The 25,963-nt window shown below is 36.0% G+C and overlaps 1 protein-coding gene across 2 annotated transcripts; it reads left to right on the top strand.

Annotated features, from left to right (window-relative positions):
- The first annotated feature begins 839 nt into the window (after nt 1–839).
- LOC137296883 (enolase-phosphatase E1-like) lies at nt 840–25,882 on the top strand. 2 transcript variants are annotated; one of them, XM_067828768.1, is made up of 3 exons: nt 840–873; nt 21,255–21,559; nt 21,804–23,080. In XM_067828768.1, exons 2-3 carry the CDS (start codon nt 21,296–21,298, stop codon nt 23,025–23,027), a joined length of 1,488 nt encoding a protein of 495 aa, XP_067684869.1. In that variant the 5' UTR covers nt 840–873; nt 21,255–21,295; the 3' UTR covers nt 23,028–23,080. The 2 variants fall into 2 exon arrangements, with proteins under 2 accessions (XP_067684869.1, XP_067684868.1); XM_067828767.1 differs by lacking the exon at nt 840–873 and adding an exon at nt 13,438–13,551 and having other exon boundaries at nt 21,804–25,882.
- The last annotated feature ends 81 nt before the right edge of the window (nt 25,883–25,963 follow it).

The following is a 25,963-nucleotide window of genomic DNA, read 5'->3' as shown; positions in this document are numbered from 1 at the left end:
GCTTCGTAAAGATAATGTCAAGTTGTGAAGTGTGAAATTGCACTTTCAGTGTGCATGAATATATTGTTAAACTATAACGCAGCAGATTTGTCGTTCATGAACTTTGTTGATCGTCTGTCTGGATAGTGAAAGATCTGTGTTTAGGGGTGTTTCCGTATTCCTATTGCGTAGATCAATGCTCATGATGTTGGTTACTGGATTGTCTGGTTCAGACTCGATTGTATCCAAACCGCCTCCATGTAGCGGGAATATTGCTGAGGGTGGCGTTAAACATAAAAAAACCCCAAACATTACCTAACCATATCGCACCATGTACCTTTAAACAGTAGCATTTTTTATTACCATGCTGCTTGGTATATAAAAGGTGACGTATTCATTTATAAATGCGGCATATAATCTCAGTGAGAGAGTAATATCAATGCGAGGTAGTACGCACGTACGCACATATGTGTAACCTCAAACCCCCATTAAACACCATTACACCCCACCTCGACTCGTTCATGAACAATAATCAAATTTAACCCTTAACGAACACTAAAACCGACCTTTAGTCTTAATCCCTTAAACACTTTCCCTATCAGTATTTTCGTACAATTTATCACCCCAATCCGCCAAATACATACATATTAGTCATCCGACTATCAGTATAAAATCAACTCAAATATATTTACACGTAACTTCGATCCTAAACCAATACAACTGACGCCCAAGATACATATAGTTAGTACTGCGGAGAATGTGGCGTGCCGTGGCATCGTCAACTCTGCACTTTATGGTAATTGAGACATATGTCACGCGAGGTAATCTACCTGTTGATTGTAACGCCGGCCCGCTAGAGCCAGCCGGCCCGACTTGTAGAACGCCGGATACAAAGTGAGTACGTTTACGAATTTGCCATCGATTCTCATGCATTATTAATTCGTAGAGAGACAACGATTTACTTTCGTTGTGATTCTGGACAGCTCTTCAATCAGTTTGTGATTCGCAATGCCAGCAGTGTTAATATATGGACAAACATTAAAGTGCACAGGTGAGTTGTGTTGTTCAGAGGTGTTTCCATGAAGTAACTTTGATGAATACCAGTGTTGTACATATGCATTTGGAATATTTGAAGAAAGGAGGCGTTTGTTTCTGAAGTTTGTGAGAACAGAGATATGTTTCAGATATATATTGGTAACACCCAGATCCAAAGTTAAGTTATTGGAGTATTAGATTAATACTTTGGCAAAGTAACTGAACATGTCACATAGCTTTGGGAAGAATTGGTCTTTATACTTGCACCTAGACTTACTTTAGTTAAGAGTTATCTCCCTTGCTGAGTTTTCTGCCTGGACTGGATGAATGAGGGTTTGTTTAAATCACTCTGTCCAAATTCATCACCATTTTAAAATGCCTTGATAAATATTTTGAAATGTTTGTACTAGCAGATGATGACTAGCAGGTGTCATATTGTTGTCTCATCCATCAATGTTTTGTTTTTTTCCACGTGGTGTCAAGGCTTGAGGGATTATTAAACAATATACAATGTATCTGCACCTTGGATTGTATGTTCCCAAGGGAGCTGGGACTTCAAATTGATTCTTTGACAGCCAATAATGTGACAACTAAGTTTGTGTGTGTAGTCTAACACAATATCATCACTCTTCATAATATACATGTAAGTTCATTATTATCATTGTGATTATTAATAACATTATAATTTTGAAACAATTCTTCATCACTTCTTTTAATCTCTTTAATCTCAATTGTGTCTTGGTTGGATCTGATCAAATCCACATAAAAACTATATTTAACTTTTTTTGCTGAGAATCTCATTTGATTGCATCCTGTACATATTCTTTGCGCTTGGAAAGGTGCAGGTTAAATGGGCATCATCATCATCATCATCATCATCATCATCATCATCATCATCATCATCATCAAGGATGTTCTTGACTGAGAATACAATGTTTAAACTATGCTTTGAACTCGTGAACACAGAAAGGAGTGGTGGGGTGGGGTAGTACAATGTGGGAAGTCCATATCTGGTGTCCTCTACTCGTGAAGATTTTGGTTAGAATTGATTTTCAACTACTCATGCATGTCGTAATAGGTGACCAATAGGATCAGGGGGTCAGGCATGCAGACTTTGTGAACACATGTCATCGTATCTCAATTGTGTAAATCAATGCTCATGCTGTTGATCACTGGACTGTCTGGTCCAAACTTCATTATTTACAGACTGCAGCCACATAGACTATTTTCAAGTGTGGTAAAACTAAACTTCCTTGCTATTTATGGAATATTGCACTCACTCAGTCAGTCACTCACTCACTCACTCACTATTTGTAGGAATTGTTTCCCTCTGTTCCTCACAATCAGACATGGTATCAATAGCTCATGCATGTTACATATTCTAAAAGTTGTCAGTCTTAATAACATAATTGCTCTATTGTTCCAAACAATAGATACTGATACCATCAACTACTCAATAACCTGCTGCCTGCCTTCTGTGATTCTATCTCTGCCACCTGACATTGAAAACATTTGGATCAGGTGATACAAATCTCACGCTAGCGATCCACCCTTTCATATACCATGTGCACTTGATTGTTATAATGTCTGCACATCAAACAAAGCCCTCATGAGGAATGGGAGCGAAGATAGGCCCTTAGTACCCCATGCCTGTCTTAACCAACAAATTAGTGCTGAAGTCTGTTCCACAAGTAACCTTAGTTGTTACTTTTCCTTGTCACAAGAGACTCATTGTGCTAAGATTCTGGAAGTGACCGTTTACCCTGTACTTTGACGTAGTTGACGATAGTTATTAAGAATACATTATGGAAACAGATCCTAGAAGTTGCAGTGTTTTCTCTCAGAACAGTTTCACAAAGCGACCTTAGCACTACGACTAGGACATCCTATCACGTCCTATGACATCCTAGTCCTATGACAATTGTATGAAGTAGGAGGTTATGACAATAGGATTGGAACCTGCTTGTTGAGTGTAAACACAAGCTAGTTCCACATGCATTTAGTCAGTAAACATAGTGTACTTAATTCACTGGTGGTGTCCAAAGCATGTACAAATCTGTACAAGATTGAATATACACAACAACCGCTTCTGTGTAAAGTAACAGAGAAACAGTAATAGTAACAGTGTATAAGCATCAATGAAATAACTTTTTTTAAAAAATTCTCTTTTTTTTCAATTTTAAGGGCATTTCATTACTCCTTTCAGTGATGTAAAATAAAAATATAACCGTTTGTTTAAGACCTAAAGTAGCCCATGTGAAGTCATGACATCAGGTTAGATGGCCAGTGAAGTTCTTTCTTCTGTGCACGAAATGTTCATTGCCACTCGATGGGGATTTGGGGTTGAAATATAACCCATGAGGAGTTCTACATAAAGTTTTATTTTTGTTAAAAACAACAACCATTGCTTTCACTAAAATGTGACTTTTAACTGTTTTCCACAACAGTACTGACTGAAGTTTGATTCTATGTTTAATAAGAAGTGTGCCGTACACATTGAACCATGTGAGGAATAAAACCCAGTCCTTCAACATGACAGGTGAACACTTCACCTACTAGGCCACCCCACTTCTTCCTCGCAACAATAACCACAACAAGCAGTCTAAGTGTTAAACAAGAAACACTAAACATATTTAAACAAATTTGTATTTGTCTCATAGGTAAACATACTCTCATGGTATGTATAGAAGTTTAGACTCCTGGTTGCCAAGTACAAGTTCATTTAATTAGGTAAATATGGCTGTCTGTGAATGTAATAACATCTTTGTAGTGTTTTGAATGTGGCCATGCTGAAGTAGTTGTCATGACGCTGCTACTGTTTTTTTTTTCAAGATAATAGCAGTCAGGTGTGATGGCTGGATAATTTGCATTGTCTTGGAATGATAGCTTCGTGAAGTTATGCCAGCTTTTCTCAGCTTTTCATCATTGTTACGGTATTTGCTTGTACTAGTATGTACCGAAAGACAATGTGACACGTTGAAAGACAGTGTGTTTTTCTGATAACAAATGTAAGCAATATATTTACTGTATTATTATATTCATTATGGTATACTGTGTGGGTGTGTGCTTGTTGTTTGATGTTGCTCATAGTGATTTTTCCATTTATGTGTCCGTGCCATGTAGATAGTCACGTGTTGACGATACAAACTAGTGGTTGATATTGTGAGCAGCGACTTATGACCACCATGTGCCTGTGAAGCTTACAGTAGATATAAATATAAGCAGTAACTGGTAAACAGCACACTGGTACTGACTGGTCGATTGGCTGGAATCCCCACTTAATTCCCATTTTGGTAGTGGATCAGAAAGAAGAATGCATCTAAAGTGAAAATCACACAACCATACCTGAAACACTTTTCTTTACAACTACTAATTGATCAGTTAAACTACCATTCGTTTTTACAGTGCACTTGTACAGATGAAATGGAAAATCATTATGTCCACCCTTGCCAGGTTTATTGCAATTTGAACTTCACACTTTCCGCCGGTATTTCCTTATATTATTATGCATTAATAGTTTGGAGACTGGTTATTGGTCATATATTTAAACCATAGGAATTCAAAAAAGTATATTGGTACCGGCACTCGTCGGGATAAATAAACCAAAATGGCAGACACCGCTGCAGACACTTTTAGTCGAGCTCCAAACTTTAGAGTAAAGTCTTCAAATTGTAAACATTTTCAATTGCTCTCTTACTCAATCACATCTGAGTTTTGACTGTGGCCAGTGGGGATCATTCAAAAGAAAGGAAATAGCAATTTAATAGTCTTAAACTTTCACAATATACTGTAACACACTAACATGCATCACAATATATCGCAATTTACTAATGTTTTGGCAATACCCAACCTTAATGTCCAGCCTTCTCTATTCTGAAATTTTACGTTTTTATTCATCAGGTGATGTATATTCACATGAAGTTTGGGATTTGTTTGATTCTTATTTAGCCACATACCTAGGAATATCCTAGCTGTGTGAGAGAGGTCTGTAAATAATCAAGTCTGTAAATAATCAGTCCAGTGATTAATATCATGAGCAGTTGGGATACGATGACATGTGTCAACCAAGTCAGCAAGCCTGACCATCAGATTGTGTTAGTTGCCTCATAAAACAAGCATGGCTTGCTGATGACTGATTCAAACCCAGATCATCAAGGATAGTTAGACTAGTTATTTAACAGAATAGGAAATATGATTGTTGGTTTATGTTTTGTTTCTGACATCCATTGTTCTGTTTGATTGTAATTACCAATCAGCATTTAATTTCGGCTTATCCTGTCAACATGACATGTCCTTTTTGGTGAACCTTATCAGTGCAAATTCTTTGACAAGTGTCATCTAATACTCAACTGACCATTCTGTGCACCCTATATGTAAATCTTTACCCCCTTATATATAAATTTGTGCACCTTACAGGTAAATCTTCACTCCTTATATATAAATCTCTGCACCTTACAGGTAAATCTTCACTCCATACATATCAGTTTGTTCACCTTACAGGTAAATCTTCACTCTTCATGTATAAATCTCTGCACATTTAATAGATATGCACCTTAAAGGTACATCTATATGTGCACTTGATGGGTAAATCTGTGTACCTTAAAGGTAAGTTAGTACCTGATAGAAAACTTAAATTACCCCTACACACTTAGAATGACAAATGTTTAGCAACAGATGTGTAGTCATGTCGTGGATGTGTTCTCTATTGTGCAGAGAAAAGTGCATGTGTATGTGGGTGGTACTAGATGACCTGATAGTGAGTGAGTGAGTGAGTTTAGTGTTACGCCACACTCAGCAATATTCCAGCTATATGGCGGCGGTCTGTAATTAATCGAGTCTGGACCAGACAATCTGGTGATGAACAACATGAGCATCGATCTGCACAATTGGGAACCGATGACATGTGTCAACCAAGTCAGCAAGCCTGACCAATCGATCCTGTTACTTGCCTCTTACGACAAGCATGGGTTGCTGAAGGCATATTCCACCCCGTGACCTTCACGGGTCAGATGACATGATAGAGATGGGAGGGTCTGTTAATGATGCAACCTTTCTTTCCTCCTATCAAATTAATATGATTGTTTATAATGCATATATTTGCACAACCCTGTATGTCATGTTTCGTATTACAACTAACTGTTTACACACCAAGCCATTTGGGCAGGTAATTAATACAAGGTATTTAGTCTGACATGTCATGACACTTGATAGGTAAATCTGTACACCTTATAGGGGTGACTGAGTTTTAGTTTTACACCGCTTTTAGCAACATCCCAGCAATATCATGGCAAGGGGCACCACCTGGACCTTATAAGAAAATCTGTACACCTTATAGGTGACTCTGTACATGTTATAAGTAAATCTGTACACCTTAGGGTGAATCTGTACACCTTATCTGTAAATCGGTACACCATATAGGTAAATCTGCACACCTTGTGGATAAATCTGTAACCATATAGATATATCTGTATGCCTTATAAGTGAATCTGTACACCTTATAGATAAATCTGTACACCTTATCCTAGGTAAATATGTACACCTTATACTAGGTAAATCTGTACACCTTATGGGTAACTCTGTATACCTTACAGGTAAATCTGTACACCTTATACTAGGTAAGTACACCTTATAGGTAAGTCTGTACACCTTATACTAGGTAAATCTGTACACCTTATACTATTTAAGTCTGTACACTTTGTAGTCAGACCTGTAAACCTCTTGGGTACATAAATCTGCTCCCCTTTTTTTTAAATCTGTACCCCTTATAGGGAACTTTACATGTCTTATCAGTAATATATAGCTTATAGACATAGAATGACAAATATTTGTGAACTTAACAACCATACACGTGAAGTCATGTCAGTGCAAAGATCCCTGTAACAGTGCACATGTACACAAGTACTAGATAACCCGAGATGGAGGATCTTGTGATGATGCAACCATTAGTTCCACCCTATTAAACTAATACATGATTGTCTAGAACACACAATTTTGGTGCCACACATGAAGGGAGGTTGTTTTATGAATGATGTACTTTATAGGATGAATGAGTGAGTGAGTGAGTTTAATTTTAGACCATACTCAACAGTGTTCCAGCTGTATGGTGGTGGTCTGTAAATAATCGAGTCTGGACCTGACAATCCAGTGATCAATAGCTTGGGCATCAATTTGTGCAACTGGAATATGATGACATGTGTCAACCAAGACAGGCAGTCTGACCACTTGATCCTGTTAGTCGCTATACACAATGGGACCAGTAAATTTAGTTTATTTTAGCAATTTTAAGAAATACACATAGGAAATAATCTAAGTCAGAAAAAAACCTTTGTCGCTGACCTAAATTAACGAACCTCATTCAGGGCTAACTGATGCACGTTACGAGAAGAACAATTGATAAACAGTTTGATGATGCCTTACATTTGGGTTAAACATCTCTTGATTATTCTTAGTATACTGTGATTATCGTAAACCATATAGGGAAATATGTACATCATATTTCTACTACCAAATTTAAGGTCAGCACATCCAGATGCAGCAAATTTGCCATGGATGCATTGTGGGCATGTAAACATTGTGAACGTTGTCATGTAGCTGTTAAATTGTGATTCCTCCTGATACATTTATCTGTTGAAAAGGGTTAAATGTGATTTTTCCAGGAATATTTTAGATGAGTGAAGCCAAGAAATGGGATGCTTAGTAACGAGTAGTTTACTGTAGGGGATTGTACAAGACAATGACAACTGACATGCATCGTGATGTCGGTTACCAAGGGTACGTTTGATAACAAGGGGGCAGACCAGAATGGCTTAGTGACGTCAAAACAGTGTGACATGCAAAAAGTGTACTTCATCGCCTGATAAGGACACTGCGATGTGCACCTTTTTACCAGTTAGCAAACATTTTAGAAAGATTGTTATATTATTAACTGAAATATGTCTGGGACCCAAACGCTGTTTGTTATATCCGTAGTTTAGTGAATAACTATTGCTAGAAAGAAATGTAAAAATCATTGCAATATTTATCTAATGATGTGTATTTTCAGCCAGTAAAGTGTCAGTGAGCCTCATTCTTGTCCAGATTACCAAGCCAGGGCAACCATTAACACTGTCAATATTTACTGTGTTTCTAAGGAAGATGTGGAAGTGTGGGAATGTGGACCTATTGTATCTGGAGACTCATCATGAACAGCGTTGTACAGTTCTGTGAAAGTTTTTTCATTGAAGTGTGAAATATCAAGTGAACAGCTTACTAGGTTCATTTGAATGTTAGTATGAGATGTCATCCTTTATCCTCCCATCTGTCTGTCGACCCATGAGGATCCAGGTTAGAATTGGTCTACACCAGGTCATGATTGTCATAAGAGGCAACTAATAGGATCAGGTGGCCAGGCTTGCTGACTTGGTTGACACATGTCATCATATCCCAGTTGCACAGCTAAATGCTCATGCTGTTGATCACTGAATTGTCTGGTCCAGACTCAATTATTCACAGTGTGGCATTCATCTACCAACCAAACCACCTTCTTCAATGACTTTGGCATGTCCTTTGGTCTTTACTTTGAGAGTGGATGCCCAGAAGGATATCTTAAATGATATTAAGGCATTGCTTAGTCCTTTTGCCACCATTTTCACCATGCTTGTGGCAGGGACTTAAAGTTCCATCCATGGTACAACTGGCAGAGTAAACAGGGGGCATCATGAAAAAAGGACAATTACAAAATTCTGTGGAATGGCTGGTACACCTTTCTTGTAAATCCAGCGACTGTATTTATTTATCATTGAATTCTTTGTCACTTTTGATGTCAGTGAGATTGAATGATTGCCACGATTCAGAAAAACATGGCATATATGCGAACCTTGCATTTGAAATGTCTTGCACCCCAAGAACACTGTCATCAGGCTGCCCATTGTACCTTTGGCCCTTGTTTTGGTATCGCTTGGTGAGAAAAGTGCAGATTTAGAGAATCTACAAATTCCCTAAAAAGTTTTTGATGGGTTTGACCAAATAGCACTACCTGGATAAGTAACCATCAGCTGGCATGGCTTTGTGTAAAGGGAGGGAGAAGATTAACCAGTCTGACTGTGTTAGGATCACTTGAACCTTATTCACTCCATTAAGGACTAGTGCTGAAAACAAAGTATACACTGCAAAATATCACATAAAAATTCACATAAATACAAATATAGGGATAAAACCATATTGAGTCATGTGACACACATACAGATGCATTCTTTCTGGGAACAAGCGTTAAACAGGTTAATGAATTGCCAAAAATCACAAAAAAATTCAAATAACTTAGCTTGAAATGATATTCTGTACATTTGCTGTAGAATATTATATTGAAAGTAAACAGATGTTCATTTATATGTGTCTTTCTTTTCTTTCAAAGTAAGGTCAAACACACTGTATACATTGTTTTGAGCACTAGTATACTTTAGTTTGTAAATGAAAATAAGAAGAATAAAATGGAAGGACAACAACAATAAAAACAACAATAATAGATGTACGTCTGCAAAATCACAAACTTATCTGAAGTGAGTTGAAACCAGTTGTGACTAGATCTGTCTGGATGTAGCATCCTGAACATAATAAGATGATGCTGTAGGACAGTGACTACCAGCTGAGATTCTCTCAACCATAGACAAATATATTTTTGAGCCATTGTGTTTTACAGAGCATTAAATTTGAAAGTCTAGAATATTATAATCATGCATTTAGTCATTCAGAATTTCATTTACATATTTTTATTGGTATACCTTTTCAGAGTCCCTGTTCATTTAGAGCTTTTGTTTGTCATAAAATGAATAAGATAAGATGATGCATGCTACGACTTGACAATATAAGATAGGAGTTTTCATTGTGTGTCCTTTGGCTCATCTCACCTGTTGCTGCAATGGGAATTACAAACAAGTAGAACCCTTTTTAACTAACTTGGATCTGGGAGTTAATTTTGAAAAAGAGTTTTTGATGTTGTTTAACATTTTACCCATCCATATTTCAACTGTATCACATTTTCAGGATTTGGACTTTCTGCATTTAAATTGTTGTGTCTGGTGTGTTTTTGAGTTTTTGGAATTTCATTTTCAAGGTGATGAAGTTTCTCTTTGTCTTCAGTCTATATGTTGTTAAAGGGTACCCATGTTGTTAGGAAATGCTAAACAACCCATTACGAAAAACAACCAGATCACACAAACAACAGTATATATCCAGTCCGATCCAGTTAGATTGCACCTGACAACAAACAACAGTTGCCGTGGTAACTAGAACCTCCAGAAGGAAACTAGGAGATTGGGTCAGGGTGTTTCTGGTCAGTTTGTAAATGGTTCCACTCTTTGCTTAATATGGTAATGCAGCTTAGCAGTTAAGGTCACGATGAACATCCAGGGTGATTCGCCAGATGTTCATAAGTTTTTGGTGTATACCATTTGCTAGAGTATTGAAAGTGCCATAAACTAAACTCACTGTCCCTACCCCCCTCCCTCACTCACTCACTCACTCACTCACTCACTCTGAAACTCACTCACACACTCACTCACCCTGCAACACACTCAATCACCCTGCAACTCACTCACCCTGCAACTCACTCACACACCCTGCAACACACTTACTCAATCATCCTGCAACTCACTCACTCACCCTACAACTCACTCACCCTGCACCTCACTCACCCTACAACTCACTCACTCAATCACCCTGCAACTCACTCACCCGCCCTACAACTCACTCACTCACCCTGCACCTCACTCACCCTGCAACACACTTACTCACCTTGCAACTTACTCACTCACTTAATTTGTATAACACTGAGGCTCTTTGATTCAATGTTGAGTCTTTAATCATTAGTGCATTTTCAAAGTGTTAAGTCTAACATAAGTTTGCTTAATTAATATTTATACTTGAATAACCATGCATTAAATTTATTCACTGAAAGCAAGTGAATAACCCCTGCACACTTACACAGATGATGGTGTCACTGGCAGGGTAGGCAAGTTCAGATCACATCAACAACCTGATGTAAATAACCATGAAATTAGCAATCCTTAGTTGCAGGGTAAACATTATCAAACCAACATAGCTCACCTTGGTGATTGGTCCAGGCAATTACTGTCAACATTACAAGTACATCTAAATCTAGCCAAGGTCATGTGGCATGTAAACTGGAGACGTGACACTTTTCTTGCACTTTTACATTATGTACAAAATTTCCATGCATTCATTCATTCATACTTGTGTATGTAATATCTTGCTTGGGATGTTCTTATATTTCTGTATGATGCCATCGAAAAGTTTGTTAACTTTCTCTTATCAAAACTTCATCTGGTGATGATACGGAATATTGCTGCAAGTGCGTAAAACAGACTCACTCACTGATGATAAGCATTGATTGCGTTACCAGGTTACTGTATTAAGGATAGGTGAAGAAAAGACACAAGAATCGCTAACATCCTTTATATAGATTAACAGGTTACTGGATGAAGGATAGGTGTAGTAAAGGACACAAGAATCGCTAACATCCTTTATATAGGTTAGCAGGTTACTGGATTAAGGATAGGTGAAGTAAAGGACACAAGAATCACTAACATCCTTTATATAGGTTACCAGTTTACTGGATTAAGGATAGGTGAAGTAAAGGACACAAGAATCACTAACACCCTTTATGTAGGTTACCAGTTTACTGGATTAAGGATAGGTGAAGTAAAGGACACAAGAATCGCTAACATCCTTTATATATGTTAGCAGGCTACTGGATTAAGGATAGGTGAAGTAAAGGACACAAGAATTGCTAACATCCTTTATATAGGTTAGCAGGCTACTGGATGAATGATTGGTGAAGTAAAATACACAAGAATCTTTAACATCCTTTATATAGATTAAGAGTTTACTGGATTAAGGATAGGTGAAGTAAAGGACACAAGAATCGCTAACACCCTTTATGTAGGTTACCAGTTTACTGGATTACGGATAGGTGAAGTAAAGGACACAAGAATCGCTAACATCCTTTATATAGGTTAGCAGGTTACTGGATTAAGGACAGGTGAAGTAAAGGACACAAGAATCGCTAACATCACTTATATAGGTTAGCAGGCTACTGGATTAAGGATAGGTGAAGTAAAGGACACAAGAATCGCTAACATCCTTTATATAGGTTACCAGTTTACTGGATTAAGGATAGGTGAAGTAAAATACACAAGAATCTCTAACATCCTCTGTATAGATTAAGAGTTTACTGGATTAAGGATAGGTGAAGTAAAGGACACAAGAATCTCTAATACATGTCAATGTAGCTCCTAAATGTTGAGGTAGTGAAATACCTGGTTCAGTGTACTGTAATATTTGGTTTGATTCGGCATGAGAAATAGACTGAAGATAGACAAACTGAACAAATGGACTTTTGAAGTTTTCATTTCAATGGAGGCAGGACCAAATTAATCCAGCTCTGAAAATTTCTCTTGAAAATAGGAAATGTTTCGTAAAAGTAACAAAATTAGTTCAAAATGGTTTCAAACATGTCTTTCTCATGCGTCCGATTCAAAGAAAGTATGATCCTCAGACGACAGGTTCCATCCTCTTTCATAATAATGTTTATGTATTTTCTTGTTTTACAATAGCACAAAGAAGACATGTCATTTTTAACAAAAATTGTGTTAGAGTTAATATGACAGTAATCTTTTATAATATCGTAACTAATTATTTATAGTCATGTCAACTGAATTAACTGTTCTTGATACGTTAGTTTATAAACTGTTTCATCTTGTTCCATGTTTATTGTAGTTCAGGTAATACAACCCTTGTTATGAATAATTGCAACAAATAAAGCATGTCCGAAACAAAAGTGTAACACAGCTTTGTATAATCAAGCATTTCTGTATGTTCTGATTTACAAAACCTTTGCTAGTAAGAAGGTAAAATATCTTCATTAACAGCTAACACAATAGATGTTCTTCCCATACCTGAGTGGACATTTGTTTCCAACTTGCAAAACCATGGTGGAAATAATAGTGAGGTTTAACACTTGCATCTCATCAAAAAATGACAGAATGACACAAAATTGCCATGGCTGTTTCATGTTCATACCCTTTCTAAATTGATGTCAGATTCAATAGTGAGGCAGTAAAATGTATCAATGTTGCCTCATGTTGTTACTTAACCATGCATAACTAAGCATGTAGCCATTCCCTTAAGCCCCAATAAACCTCTTTGTATCACAAGCCCTTGTCATCAAGGCTACTGGGTTTTTGGCTGTTCATTACGGTTGTCAATGAAGTGTATTAAGTAATAATTAGTAATCACATTTTGTTTCTTTCATGACGTACAATCAACAGCATATCACCCTGGATTCTGTGAGCCTAACAAGATCTGATTGGTTGGTTGGGCAGTCGGTAATGTGTTTGAGGATATAAGTTGTGGGAGACGACTGTTCTCAACACACAAGTCTGTCAGCCAAGCCAAGCGGTTGTATGTGTCCGGTACAAGGCAGTTGGTGCATCTGTTGTTGTTTTGTCTCGGTCAGAAAGGATTAATACTGCCATTCTACAGGTACTGTTCCCCATATCAAATTTTTCCATTCTACATAAGGTCTTTTATGATTTTATCTCTTTTGTTGGATTGTTTCAGTAATACTTTAAGACCAGGTTCATTTGAGAGAAGTAATCTTTTTCTTTCACTTACATTTCTTGAAGGTAAAACTGGGTAATATGTTTCCTGTGGATATAATTGTATATAATTTTGTTCTCAGTTTCCAAATTAAAATGTGTGTATTAGCACAATAGTAACTTTCCTTTTTGTTGTATAAGATGCTTAAACTTTTACATATACTTCCTACAAAATGTATTACACCATAACACCTTACTAGCCTTTGTCTTACTTGTGAACACCAGGTGTCACCACTGATTTTGAGTAATCATTTCAAACCATTGTCACCGCTATTTTACCTTTTGGAATAGGTTTCAGCAGGTCACAATGACTGATCAATCTCTGGCTTTGATTTCTTTTCAGTTTTTCAGCAAACCATGTTTCTAAATACAGTGATGTGTAAAAGTTTTCCTGACTATAAAGATACAATGACATGTTCATCAAATCAAAGAATTCTTCAGTCGAAACAAATTAAAAGCGATGCTGCTTTTGTATTATAAGATACTATTTTACTGACTTTACAATGCGAAAAAGAAAATAATCTCAAAAACAAAATCCTATAAAAATAGTTGAGTATATTGAGAGGTAGACATCACCTGTTACATACAGGTATGTTTGAAAATTACATGGTTACCTGGTGAAGTTGTAAGATGTTCTTTGATTTCAAAATGACACAGGTTACCATCATAGAGGATAATTACCAATGCTTCCTTCAATTTGGTATGATAATCTGTTTGACCATGATCTGTAAACATGTCCTCCCTCCCTTAATTTGAACATAATTAGCTGTCATGACAACAGTATAATCATCAGTCAAACAACAGATTCACAGTGGGTTCTCTGGGTTTGTCGTTTCTGGAGCAGATGAGTTGCAAAACATGTCCATCACCGATATGAGAATGGATGGTTATATAAATAATTGACTTATTTTTACAACTAGATGAGAACATTTGAAACCATCAAAAGCATTTTTCATAAGTATTTCTCAAAAAAATTTAAGAGAATATACTTTCCTTTCAATCAACAAATTGGAAAGTTCACCTTATGCAGATTGAATAAAGGAGACAAAAAATATAAGCGCAGTCCCACTTAAAATATATTCAACATTAAAATATTATGTGTATTTCATTTTCACATTAGGGAAGTGTATAAGAGTCCATTTTTTGACAAGTGAAACATCATTAAACTTTCCATAAAAGGAGTTTAGAGGTTTCTTTAGAGTTCCCTACATTGTAGAATGTATATTAAAATCTTGTAAACCATTTCAGCTTGAGAGTAATGTTTAATTTCTGGTTTCATGTTTCCATGGCTTATTTGCAGTCTTAAGAAGATTAGATTTTTACCGTAAATCACTACCACTACTTCCCTAAAGACTAAATAGGTGTCTATACTGTGTTAAAAGCGTTACACAATCATTAAGTGCGCTTGGCATTCTCAAACACTTGTGAATAAAGGAGATTAGTTTGATAGTTATAGGATTTGTCAAATAATCCTTTCAACATGGCTGAGAGCTCTGGTATTAATTTGGTCACTGATATCATTTGTAACTGCCTGATATGGTTTGTGAAAGCCAACATAATGAGTTAAAGACTTATTGCAACGCTTATACTCTGTTTCAAATTTATAGTTCAATACCTCAATGGGTGCTTGAAAAAACATCAACTCTGTTCAAGAATTTATCAGTTGTCATGGAGATAATTTTTTCATTTTCATGTTATTCAACACAGTTTATTGTTTTAAACATTTTACCTACGATTTAGAATGTATGTTTTGTGTGATGCTTTCTTTAATACATTGTGTAATGTAATTGAACTTTGTTTTGATGTTATTTACATCATACTCAAATCCACATAATGAATGATTCCCACATTGATACAGTGTATCAAATAGTTTTGAAATGTGGCCTGTCCACAGACTGGCTGTCCCCAAAAAATGACCATCCCTGAACAAACACATCCCCAAAACCTAAGACAATATTAAATCCACATATTAAGTTGATTGCTGTCAAATATCCGTCAAATATTTCCTCAGACCAAAGGATGGCCTTACTTATTCAATCAACAATACTTACAAAAAATAGACTGTAAAGGACAGTGTGATGGGCTATATTTTATACACTGACAGATCCCTATAGCAATACAATAGGGGAGATAGACAGCTGTAGTTTTACAAAATGTATCAATACTCCGTAACAAGTTCATGAACACCTACACAGGTTCCATATCACAGACATTAGCCATGCAGAATGTTTCGAGCACAATGCACCATAATTCAAGCACAGATATTTGAACTGCACGGAAACCCTTAGCTATTCTATTTTTTTTTAAAATCCCTGATGAAGTGAACAGCTAAAGGTTGTTGCTCATTTGCTACAAATGTCTCATGATCAAAGCATTTTAAAAGTTCAATAATATTTAAACAGATGGCTGTTTGTAAACATACAGTCATTCTGATAAGGAAAAACAGAAGCATCAAAGTAAGTATATTACCCATTCTCGTTGGGGTTTCCCTTTGAAAGGTTCAACAAAACACAACTTACATCTGTCTGAATGTCACATCAATTTTCAGTCCCTCAACAATAACACAACATAGCCTTCTCAAAACCAAGGCATGGAAACAGACATAAAAACCCTCTTTATTGTACAAGGTGCCAATTCAGTGAGACTTTTCATCATAGCCAAGCAACGAAGGACATTTACCAATTATTAGAAAGCTAATGTGATATTGGAATACGCAATTTCCGTGAAACGATGCAAATTAAGTTGGTTTTCTCAATGCGAAACCTTGACCCTTAAGGTAAATTTTTTTTTATTATTCTGGAGGAAGGTATGGGTTTCTTTGTTTTGGCGATGCAGGTTGAAATATTTCTCACAACATATTTACATTCAGCATAATACCTAATTTGTTTAAAGCCTCAGAAAAAAATAGATCTTTTATGTTTGACCCTATTGTTTAGTTGCTAATTTCTGGTAGGTAAAAATGTAAATATACTACTTACAGGAAGTTAAGATGCACCTGATTTTTTAAAATCTAAAGCTAATGGGTTTATTTCATATTTAAATCACCATATGTTTATTTAAATATCTCATTGATTCTGCGAAAAATATTAATCGTGTAAATGTCATGACTGACTAAATATAGCCATATAAACAAATCACTTTTTCTTCATCTTTTGAGCAGCATATCTCAGTAATGTTGACAATAAAGGTTTTGACAGATTGTTGTTTGTTTATGTTTATAGGTCTTGTATAATTGCCCAAAATCAATCAATGGGAAAACAGTTTATTATTTAATGTAGATTTTGAACATTCACATATTCCTAAATGTACACATGAGAAAACATAACCACATCCATTAATATTTTTCATTAAGTAGTATGATTGAACAAAACAGAAATCATGATCTGTGTAGATATAATGACATATCAATCTTGGAAACTTTGATACATATGACTGATCAAATATAAACAGCTGAAGGTAGTTAGTATCTGTCAAAAACAGATGTATTTGTAAGTCACTTGTAAACTTGATGAAGGTTGAATTGAGCTGTGTTTACAAGTGGAAGACATTTCTTCATTTCATGCATCAGTGACAAAATATGATGTTAGATGTAAATCCCAGTTTTTACACATGCCATACATTCTCATTGAACTGGGGCGATAGCTTAGCCTAGCGGTTGAAGCACTTGCTCATCAGGTCAAAGACCCAGGTTCAGCTCTCCACATTTGTACATTATGTGAAGCCCATTTCTGGTGTTCCATGATATGATATTGCTGGAATATTACGAAAAGCAGTGTAAAATTATCCTCAGTCAGTCAATCTCATTTAACTTCAGGTGAACAATTGACTTGCCATGTCATGTGTTTGTAATGGGAGGGTGACAGACTTTTCCCCATGTATATCTCTGGTCACTGGTTGAAATACAAATAACTATCTCCTTAAAAATTCTCCTTTCATCTACATGCATATTATTTCTTTTTTAAATATTTAATTATGTGAAAAATATGTCATCATTTTAGCTCACATCTCAGGAATGAAAAAAATGGCAATCAAATCATTATTATACATATATAAAGTTCTTGTCAGCATATTTCTTAATAAAATAATAAAACTCCTAAATGTCAACAACATGAAGAAAAAGAAGAAGAAAATAGTTTATTAACATGTCCTGCGGCTGACTGAGATGTTAAAATCTCATAAAATTCACAATGAAAAATATAGACCATTTGGCCCACATAAAAAAATGTTGAACTTATTACTGGGTATTACAAGACTAAAATGCTGATATACATACTGATAACTTTTTTTCAGGACAAAAGCACAATTTCATCTATCATGCTTTTGTGTTATGACTGCAGTAAACACAGACTGAGCTTTTGGAAGACATTTCTAAAAATGGAGGATTAATATTTATAGACCTATGTATCGAGATATTCGTCCCTGTTATATCTGATATCTCAATAAAAGTCTGACTCGGTGACAAAAGAAAGTGTACCTCATCTTCAACAGATTTGCTGAAAATCATATCATACCAACACTTAAACATAATTAGTTCTACTCCATTTCAAGAAAGAAGCCAAGTGAATCATTCTATATTTCCACATGGATGATAAACTCATTACTGACCATTATACTTCTAGTTCCAGCATAAAATATCAACAATCTGTAGCCATGAGGTATAAGTTAGTCATAAACCACTGGAATGGATTAGTAACCATGGTGATTAACCATCCCTGAGCATAGGCTATGGTGTTGGTTGTAGCCATGGCCCTACAGGGATTGGGCTCTAAGTCTGTTGGGGTGTAATCTGTATAGGCTATATGTAATAAGAACGCATTGATTTCAAGGCTATCATTTGCCTAGTTGGGTTAAGCAGTGTGTTTCTCTGGAGTACGGTATGTTTGATGTAATAGATACACTGGTAAAAGCTATATCTTACGAAACTCCCCGGCCAAGGAATATACACCCATGTTTGTTGGTGAGTGAGTGTGGTTTTACCAGACTTTTAGCAATATTCCAGCAGTGCTACAGCAGATGACACCAGAAATGGGTTTCAGGCATTGTACACATGTTGGGAATTGAACCTAGGTCTTCAGAGTGACAAATTGAACGTTTTAACAACTAGGCCACCCTACTGGCCCTGTTTGTGGGTGGCTAAATATTAAACTAAACAAGTCCATGTTGTTCAATGGTGTATAATATGGATATCATACTTTTGTTTGGGATCATAGACTTGCAGTTTTTCAGTGTGTTTAGCCTACGTTTTGTTATGATATTGAATATTTTGGTCACTTCAAATTTTCTTGTGAATTCCTTCTTTTGCCTTGCGGTTTAGGTACATTTTTTGTGCTTGTATGGAGTTTTGTTTTTCATATTTTTGATATATTTTGGTAATTTGTAAGTTTGTAGGTCGTGTATTGTAGTACGTTGATTGTAGTGTTTGTGGTGACAGCTTTTACACATGTAACATATTGATTTGGTTAGTTTTTGATATGTAACAGTTGTTTTCTAAACACTTGTTGATATCATTTTCTTTGATGTCTTGTGTGCATCAGATTAGCTTAGTGGTTAAAGTGCTTGTTTGTCATGCTAATGACCCAGTTTGATTCCCATTGAAACCCATTTCTGTTATCCCCTGATATTGCTGGATTGATGGTAAAGGTGGGATAAAACCACTCACTCACTATGATGTCCTGTTTAACATGATCATGGGAAATTATATGTTTAGGTGTGTCCTGTAAAACCTGGAACCTGCAGTGTAGAGTGAAAGTCCCCCAGTGAAAGTTAATTACACAGTCTGAGGGACATTTAATCAATAAACACATACCATGTCACTATCAGCTGAGGACCCATGCTGTAGTTATTAAGTATTGTATGGGTTTAATGATAAGCTTGTATCAAGATAATGTTTACATGTTAGTGTGCCGGGCTCAGTACAACATATTTCCTGACTCATGTAAATAATGTTTCACATCTTACATGTAATGCGTAATATTGTTTTATTATTATCAGTGTCTTTACATGATGTAGACAAAGTTAAATGTAATATTATACCTTTACGATATAGCTCAAAACACAATATAAACTAAAAACTCTATGGAATGGGAGAAGCGAATATAGAATGAGGGTTTTTATAAGTTGAAATTCACATTGTGAATATACTATGTTTAATCTAAACTAATGAAATCTAAATATATGGTCAGTTTAAACTGACAGGGCCATATAATTTAAATTTAAATTATTTTTTATTAACATATATAGGTTAACAGAAACTTTTAGCATAGGGTTAGAATTTGAATGATTAATTTGTAATGGCCTAATCCCTTTTTAGGACATGCATAGTTATATGACTGTGATATTGCATAGATGAGATGATATCATACAGGTTTAAAGCTTCTTGCTTCATGATGGTAACCATGACAAATTACTTCTGTTTGGGATAAGTGAGGATGTTACCATGGCAACATTGTTGTTACTAAGGTCAGAAGTTGAGTAAATTGGCGTATAAGTGGTCTGGGAACAAATGAAGGAATTAATGATCTATTGAGGTCATTGTCTCTTAGGTATCTGCTAACAATCATGTCCTAATTATGAAATTTGTGCTTTTAAGATCGTGTCTATGCTATTACCATAGTTACTCCTCATGTTAAACAGGACCCAGATGTTCTAAGCTCTCTTAGCGCTAAGATAGTTGTAAGTTAATGTATGGCACTTACAACTATCTTAGCGCACCAAGACAGCTTAAAACATCTAGGCCCATGGCAATTTGTTTGAAGTTTCTATGGACCAGTTGGTGTATAAACTTGATCAGTTGTATGATGTGATTCAGTCTGCGGTTAATGATCACTCTTAGAATACAGTTAAACTTTCTTCATGACACATAAGAACAACAGGAACATCAAGGTTTAAGACTAATAATGGGCAATTTCAGAAAATGTGTGGTCATTATAAACTTCATTAATTGTCTTCCATAACTCCTGTACAAGGAATTTCCGTAAATAGATTAAATTGTGGACTTGATGGAAAGATTATTGAATTGGATCAACTGGAATTTGAATTGGATCATTTTTCTTTCCTAATAGACTAAAAATTGACTGTCCTTCAAGTGATCACATCTACTTCTTTTTGGAATAAAAATACAGGAGAGAATATGGTTCTTATAGAACTAAAATATGTCTGAGTGTATGTCTCCACATGCATGGTGCATGCAAAAGCGTTCTTAAATAGTGAATTGCAGTCACAATGGGTGTTGAGTGTGCATTATTTCTCAAAGATCAGCAATAGGGAAGGTCTGACTTTAAGGAATTATCCTGTGTAATATTGTGTCTCTCCGTACCCAAGACACTAGATTGCTCACATTATCAACCACGGTTTGACTTCAAGAGACTTACATTGCTGACAGTGGTGTAAATATGAAACGTCAAAGTCAGAGAAGAGTTCTGACTGTCTCCTGATTCCAATTTAGTCTTAGAAATTGAGGCAGTAAAAGTTTGTTTTCCAATTTACCTATTTAACTGACTCTTTTTGATATTAATGGTTCCATGTAAATTCTTCCTGCTTTTCTTGAAGTGTTTTGAGATTCTACATATGCATATTCTTTATTTTCAGAAGTTGCATTTGTCCTCTAAAACAAACACAAGACAGGCAAAATGACCAAGGAAGGTGAAGAAACTGTCGTTGAGCAAGTTGCTGCAGCCCCCGAGGGTGAAGACATCAAGACAGCAGATCCTGTGACTGAAGAGAAACCTACTGAAGACACAGCCACAGGGGAGACAACTGCTGCTGACACAGCCACAGGGGAGACAACTGCAGAGGCTCAGAAAGATGAGACAGCAGCAGAAGAAGAAAAGACAGCTGATTCAGGTGGAGCTGATGAAGAGTCACCTGCTGAAACTACAGAAACAAAAGCTGAGGTAAGCCATGTTAATTGTTGGGAATATTGAACTGTTCACATGATGAAATTGCTTCATTATTAATCTATTGTTTGTTTGGTGTTTAACGCTAAATGCAGTAATGACGCAGGTATATTATTGTGAGTACTTAGCAATGCAGTATGATGACATGTATCAACCAAGTCTAACCGATGATGATTATTTTTTAAAGAAAATTATATATCTGTTTGTTTCTTAATAGTATGCGATTTTGTTCATTTTTCAGGAAACACCTGCCCCAGCTGAGGAGAGTTCTGGCCCAGCAGACAGTACACCAGAGACAAAAGAGGAGACAAAAGAAGCCCCTGACTGTACTGATGGAGAGAAAACAGAAGAAACACCAGCTGCACCTGAAAAGAAATCAGAAGAAACACCAGCTGCTACAGAAGAAAAATCAGAGGAGGCAACAGCTGCTACAGAAGAAACACCAGCTGCAACAGAAGAAAAATCAGAGGAAACACCATCTGCTATAGAAGAAACACCAGCTGCAACAGAAGAAAAATCAGAGGAAGCACCAGCTACAACAGAAGAAACACCAGCTGCAACAGAAGAAAAATCAGAGGAAGCACCAGCTACAACAGAAGAAACACCAGCTGCAACAGAAGAAAAATCAGAAGAAACGCCAGCTGCTACAGATGAAACACCAGCTGCTACAGAAGAAACAAAAGATGCTTCCGAGGAAAAAACAACTGCAACAGAAGAAACACCTGCTGCTACTGAAGAGTCACCAGCATCAACAGAGGCACCTGAGGAAACACCAACAGCTGAAGAAACAAAAGAGTCATCAGGTGAGACAACTACTGAAAGTCAAGGAGATACTGCAGAAAAAACACCTGAAGAGACACCAGCTACAGCTGAAACTGAAATTACAGAGAAGCCAGCAGAGAAGCCAGCAGAGGAAGCTGTAGAAGCAGCTGTAGTTGAAACTGCAGCAGATGCTGCAGCTGCACCTCCAGCAGAATCTGCAGGTGAGGCTGACAGTAAGGAAGAAACAGAACAAACCACAGAGTCATCACTGACAAACCCTGATGCTGAGAAACAAGCATTCCAGGAACTTGTGGACAAGAATGCTGAACTAAAACAAGACGCTAGCTCTGCAAATGAGGCACAGGAGACTTTGACAAAGTCCATGGATGAGAAGGAAATGGAGATTGAGAAACTTAAGGCACAGCTGCAGAAGGAACAAGAGGAGAAGAAACTTCTGGAGACTCAAGTGGAAACACTGAAGGTATATGAAGAGTGGGGACAGAATAATGGAGAGAAATTGAAGGAAACTCAGAAAAAACTTGTCACATTTGCAAACGATAATGAAGAAAAAGATAAGAAAATTTCTTATCTGGACAAGGAGCTTGCACTGACCAACTCGAAACTGAAGGTGGCAGAGGAACAGATCAATTCTAAAGGCAATGAAGGAAAGCCCCCACAGTCCAGAACATGTTCCATTATGTAAACTCACAAGATCAAATGTATTCTCATGCGATTAAGGTTTCCAGGCATGTTCTGGATGTGAACATTTCAAAAGGAACTATGATATTTATTTCGTAATTTATGTTCTGAAGAGCAACATTTTTCTTCCTTGTTCTTGAAGGATGCTGAACTGACTATTTCTGTTTTCCCTCATGGTCAAGGAGAACATTACTGTGATACCGTCCATGGTCTGTGATGTGTGATGTTTGTGTTGCCTTGTACATTCATCAAGATGTGACTGACTGTACTGTAAGAGTTCTTCACTACATCCCACCCTCTGTTTAACCAGGAAAAGAAGTAAAGTCAGTATGATTTCATTCTTATCATTGTTGAAATATTTTTACCTTGCTTTCTGTCAAGGTTGAAGTTCCAGCTGTTGTCTGATTTCATTATAAGTCACACAGACAGTGTATTTGATTATAAACCTGTTACTGAAGAAATCTTAAGCAAAAGGATTTCTCTCTTTTGCATAATAGCAGAATAAGGTAAAGTTTTATGAAACAAAAACATCTTAATCTGTACAGATTGATATCTGTCAATGTCCTTTAACTCATTTCATTTCTTGACAAAATAATGGAGGATTCTACTGTGGCTCTAATGTTAACCTTTACTAATGACATGATTCAAGATGACTATATAATCACACAAGGCACAAGCCCTGCATCAGAAGTCATGGTGAAAGTCAAACTCTTTTCTGGATGGAGACCTTATTCTTGATGGACATCAAGACATGCTCTGTCCTAAATGAACATCTTGACAAACGTTGTTGAGGGACATCCATACACGACTTGTTGTTGACAGAAATCCTGACATCCTGACATGGTCTGTTCTTGAAGGAACATCCTGACAAGGTCTGTTCTTGAAGGAACATCCTGACAAGGTCTGTTCTTGAAGGAACATCCTGGTGTCCCTGTTCCTGCCATCACGCTACACAAAATGTGTCTGATGTTGTTGCAGAGTTACGAGATGTATCATGTAGATCAATGATAGCATATATTTACAAGGACTCATTTCACATATTTATATATGTATCATCAGACTATACATTTTAAGACACCATAAGTGTGTGAACAGTAATGTTTACTCTTACTATAATGAGTCACATTTTTGTATGTACACAGATGATAGCTTGTGTTTAAGATGACATTGTTTTCAGTCAGTCAGGGACATATTTAGAAACTGTTGATACTTGAGAGAAAAAAACAGATCTTTTTAAGCATCCAAAAACCAGTAACTGCCAGATATACTCTATACTACACAAGTTTTGATAGGGATAAATAAATCTGGTGTTATTCTATTTAAACATACACTAGAAAATTAAGAATGTCAGTTTTATGTATCAGGGTGAGAAATAGTAATATCAAAAGTATGGTAGTAAATATCACTTGTTTTCTGGACAAAAGTCAATAATAAATAATTGGATGTTTGGCCCAAGAAAGAAAATTTTCTGGTTTGTAAGCTGACCAGCGAGACATGTGTCAAACTCTTGTAAAAATAACATATTAAAAGACATATTAAAATATTTGACACTGACAACAATGAATGTTTTTCACATGATGTTGTAATATACAGTCCCTTTGTATGCCAGTCAACACAATACCATAGAAGATATGTTTTTATTGATGACATTTATGTATCAAAATTTTCAAATCCCAGAGGGCTTCCAAATCATAAAAACTCAAATAGATAATATTCATAAATACTTGAGGTATCATGCTACCCAAGACAACTTTCCATCCACCCTACATCATGCCCATGAAAATATTACATCAGTACACCTACTGTTTTAGATGTAAAATTGTCCAATCCCCTAAGATCTGAGCTCTAACACTTTTCATTCCCACATGCAATGTATCCCTCTTAATCTGTGTATATTCCATGAGGTGAGGATTACTTATGATCCACAACTTCCAATAATTGTCAGATATGATGTATATATAACTTTAGTGTAATGCTGATTTTCTGCTCATTTCACAATGCAATATTAAACATATACTTACTTCATTTTATCATTTATGCTCACACATTTGTATTCCATTTCAGGATACTGATGTAGATCTTTTACTGAAATAAATATTACTTAATACTAAAACACTCTTTACCCAGACTGTGAAGTTGTCAGTCTGATTTTATTTCTGTATTAATGAATCTTGTGAACATAGTACTGTCCTGTCAAGTCTCATTAATCTGACCTCCGTTTGTCCGACAATCGGCTTTAGCCGACTCTTTTGTAGATAACAAATTGAATAAATGTAATTTAGTCTCATTTATATAGTCTGACCGCCTCGTTAATCTGACAATTTGTTGTACAACAGATGATGTCAGACTAACGATACTATGGTAATATATTACCCTTTATTGTTATTAAAACTGCTTAATTATTTACCTGATTAATTATTGTTACGTGAAAGAATCTTGTGTTCTTTAATTTTTTTTTAGTATTATGGTTTGATAAACCCATTAACAATTGAACATTTTTGTTTCAAGACTAACAGGATTTCATAGAAAAGATGTTAAAAATGTCATTTTAATACTCATAGTTTGAACTGAAAAACCTGTGATTTTTTCCTGTATTTTGTAAATCAACATTATTTTTTGTATATTTATTTCTTGGCATTATATTTGTCTGTGATAAGAAAAGGTAAAGTTTCCATGAAACAGCTTTTCTTTTGTGTGATTTTAATTTTGTAACAAAATCTGTTTGTTGATTGTTGAAAAGTGAAAATGTGATATGAAGTCATGTTTACTTTATTAAACTTGTCACGATTATAACACTGTTTTGGTTATGGTGTATCACTTGTTTACTGTTAACGTCCACTGTTAAATAAACATGTGCAGCGATACCATGTTTGTTATTGAATTTTGTCTTTGATTGACATTTAGATGTCTTCTGAAATGATATACATCCAGGTTTAGAAA

The sequence above is a fragment of the Haliotis asinina genome, chromosome 9 (assembly GCF_037392515.1).
Source record: "Haliotis asinina isolate JCU_RB_2024 chromosome 9, JCU_Hal_asi_v2, whole genome shotgun sequence".
NCBI classification, from domain to species: Eukaryota; Metazoa; Mollusca; class Gastropoda; order Lepetellida; family Haliotidae; genus Haliotis; species Haliotis asinina.
This window is presented reverse-complemented; position numbering and strand designations above follow the sequence as displayed.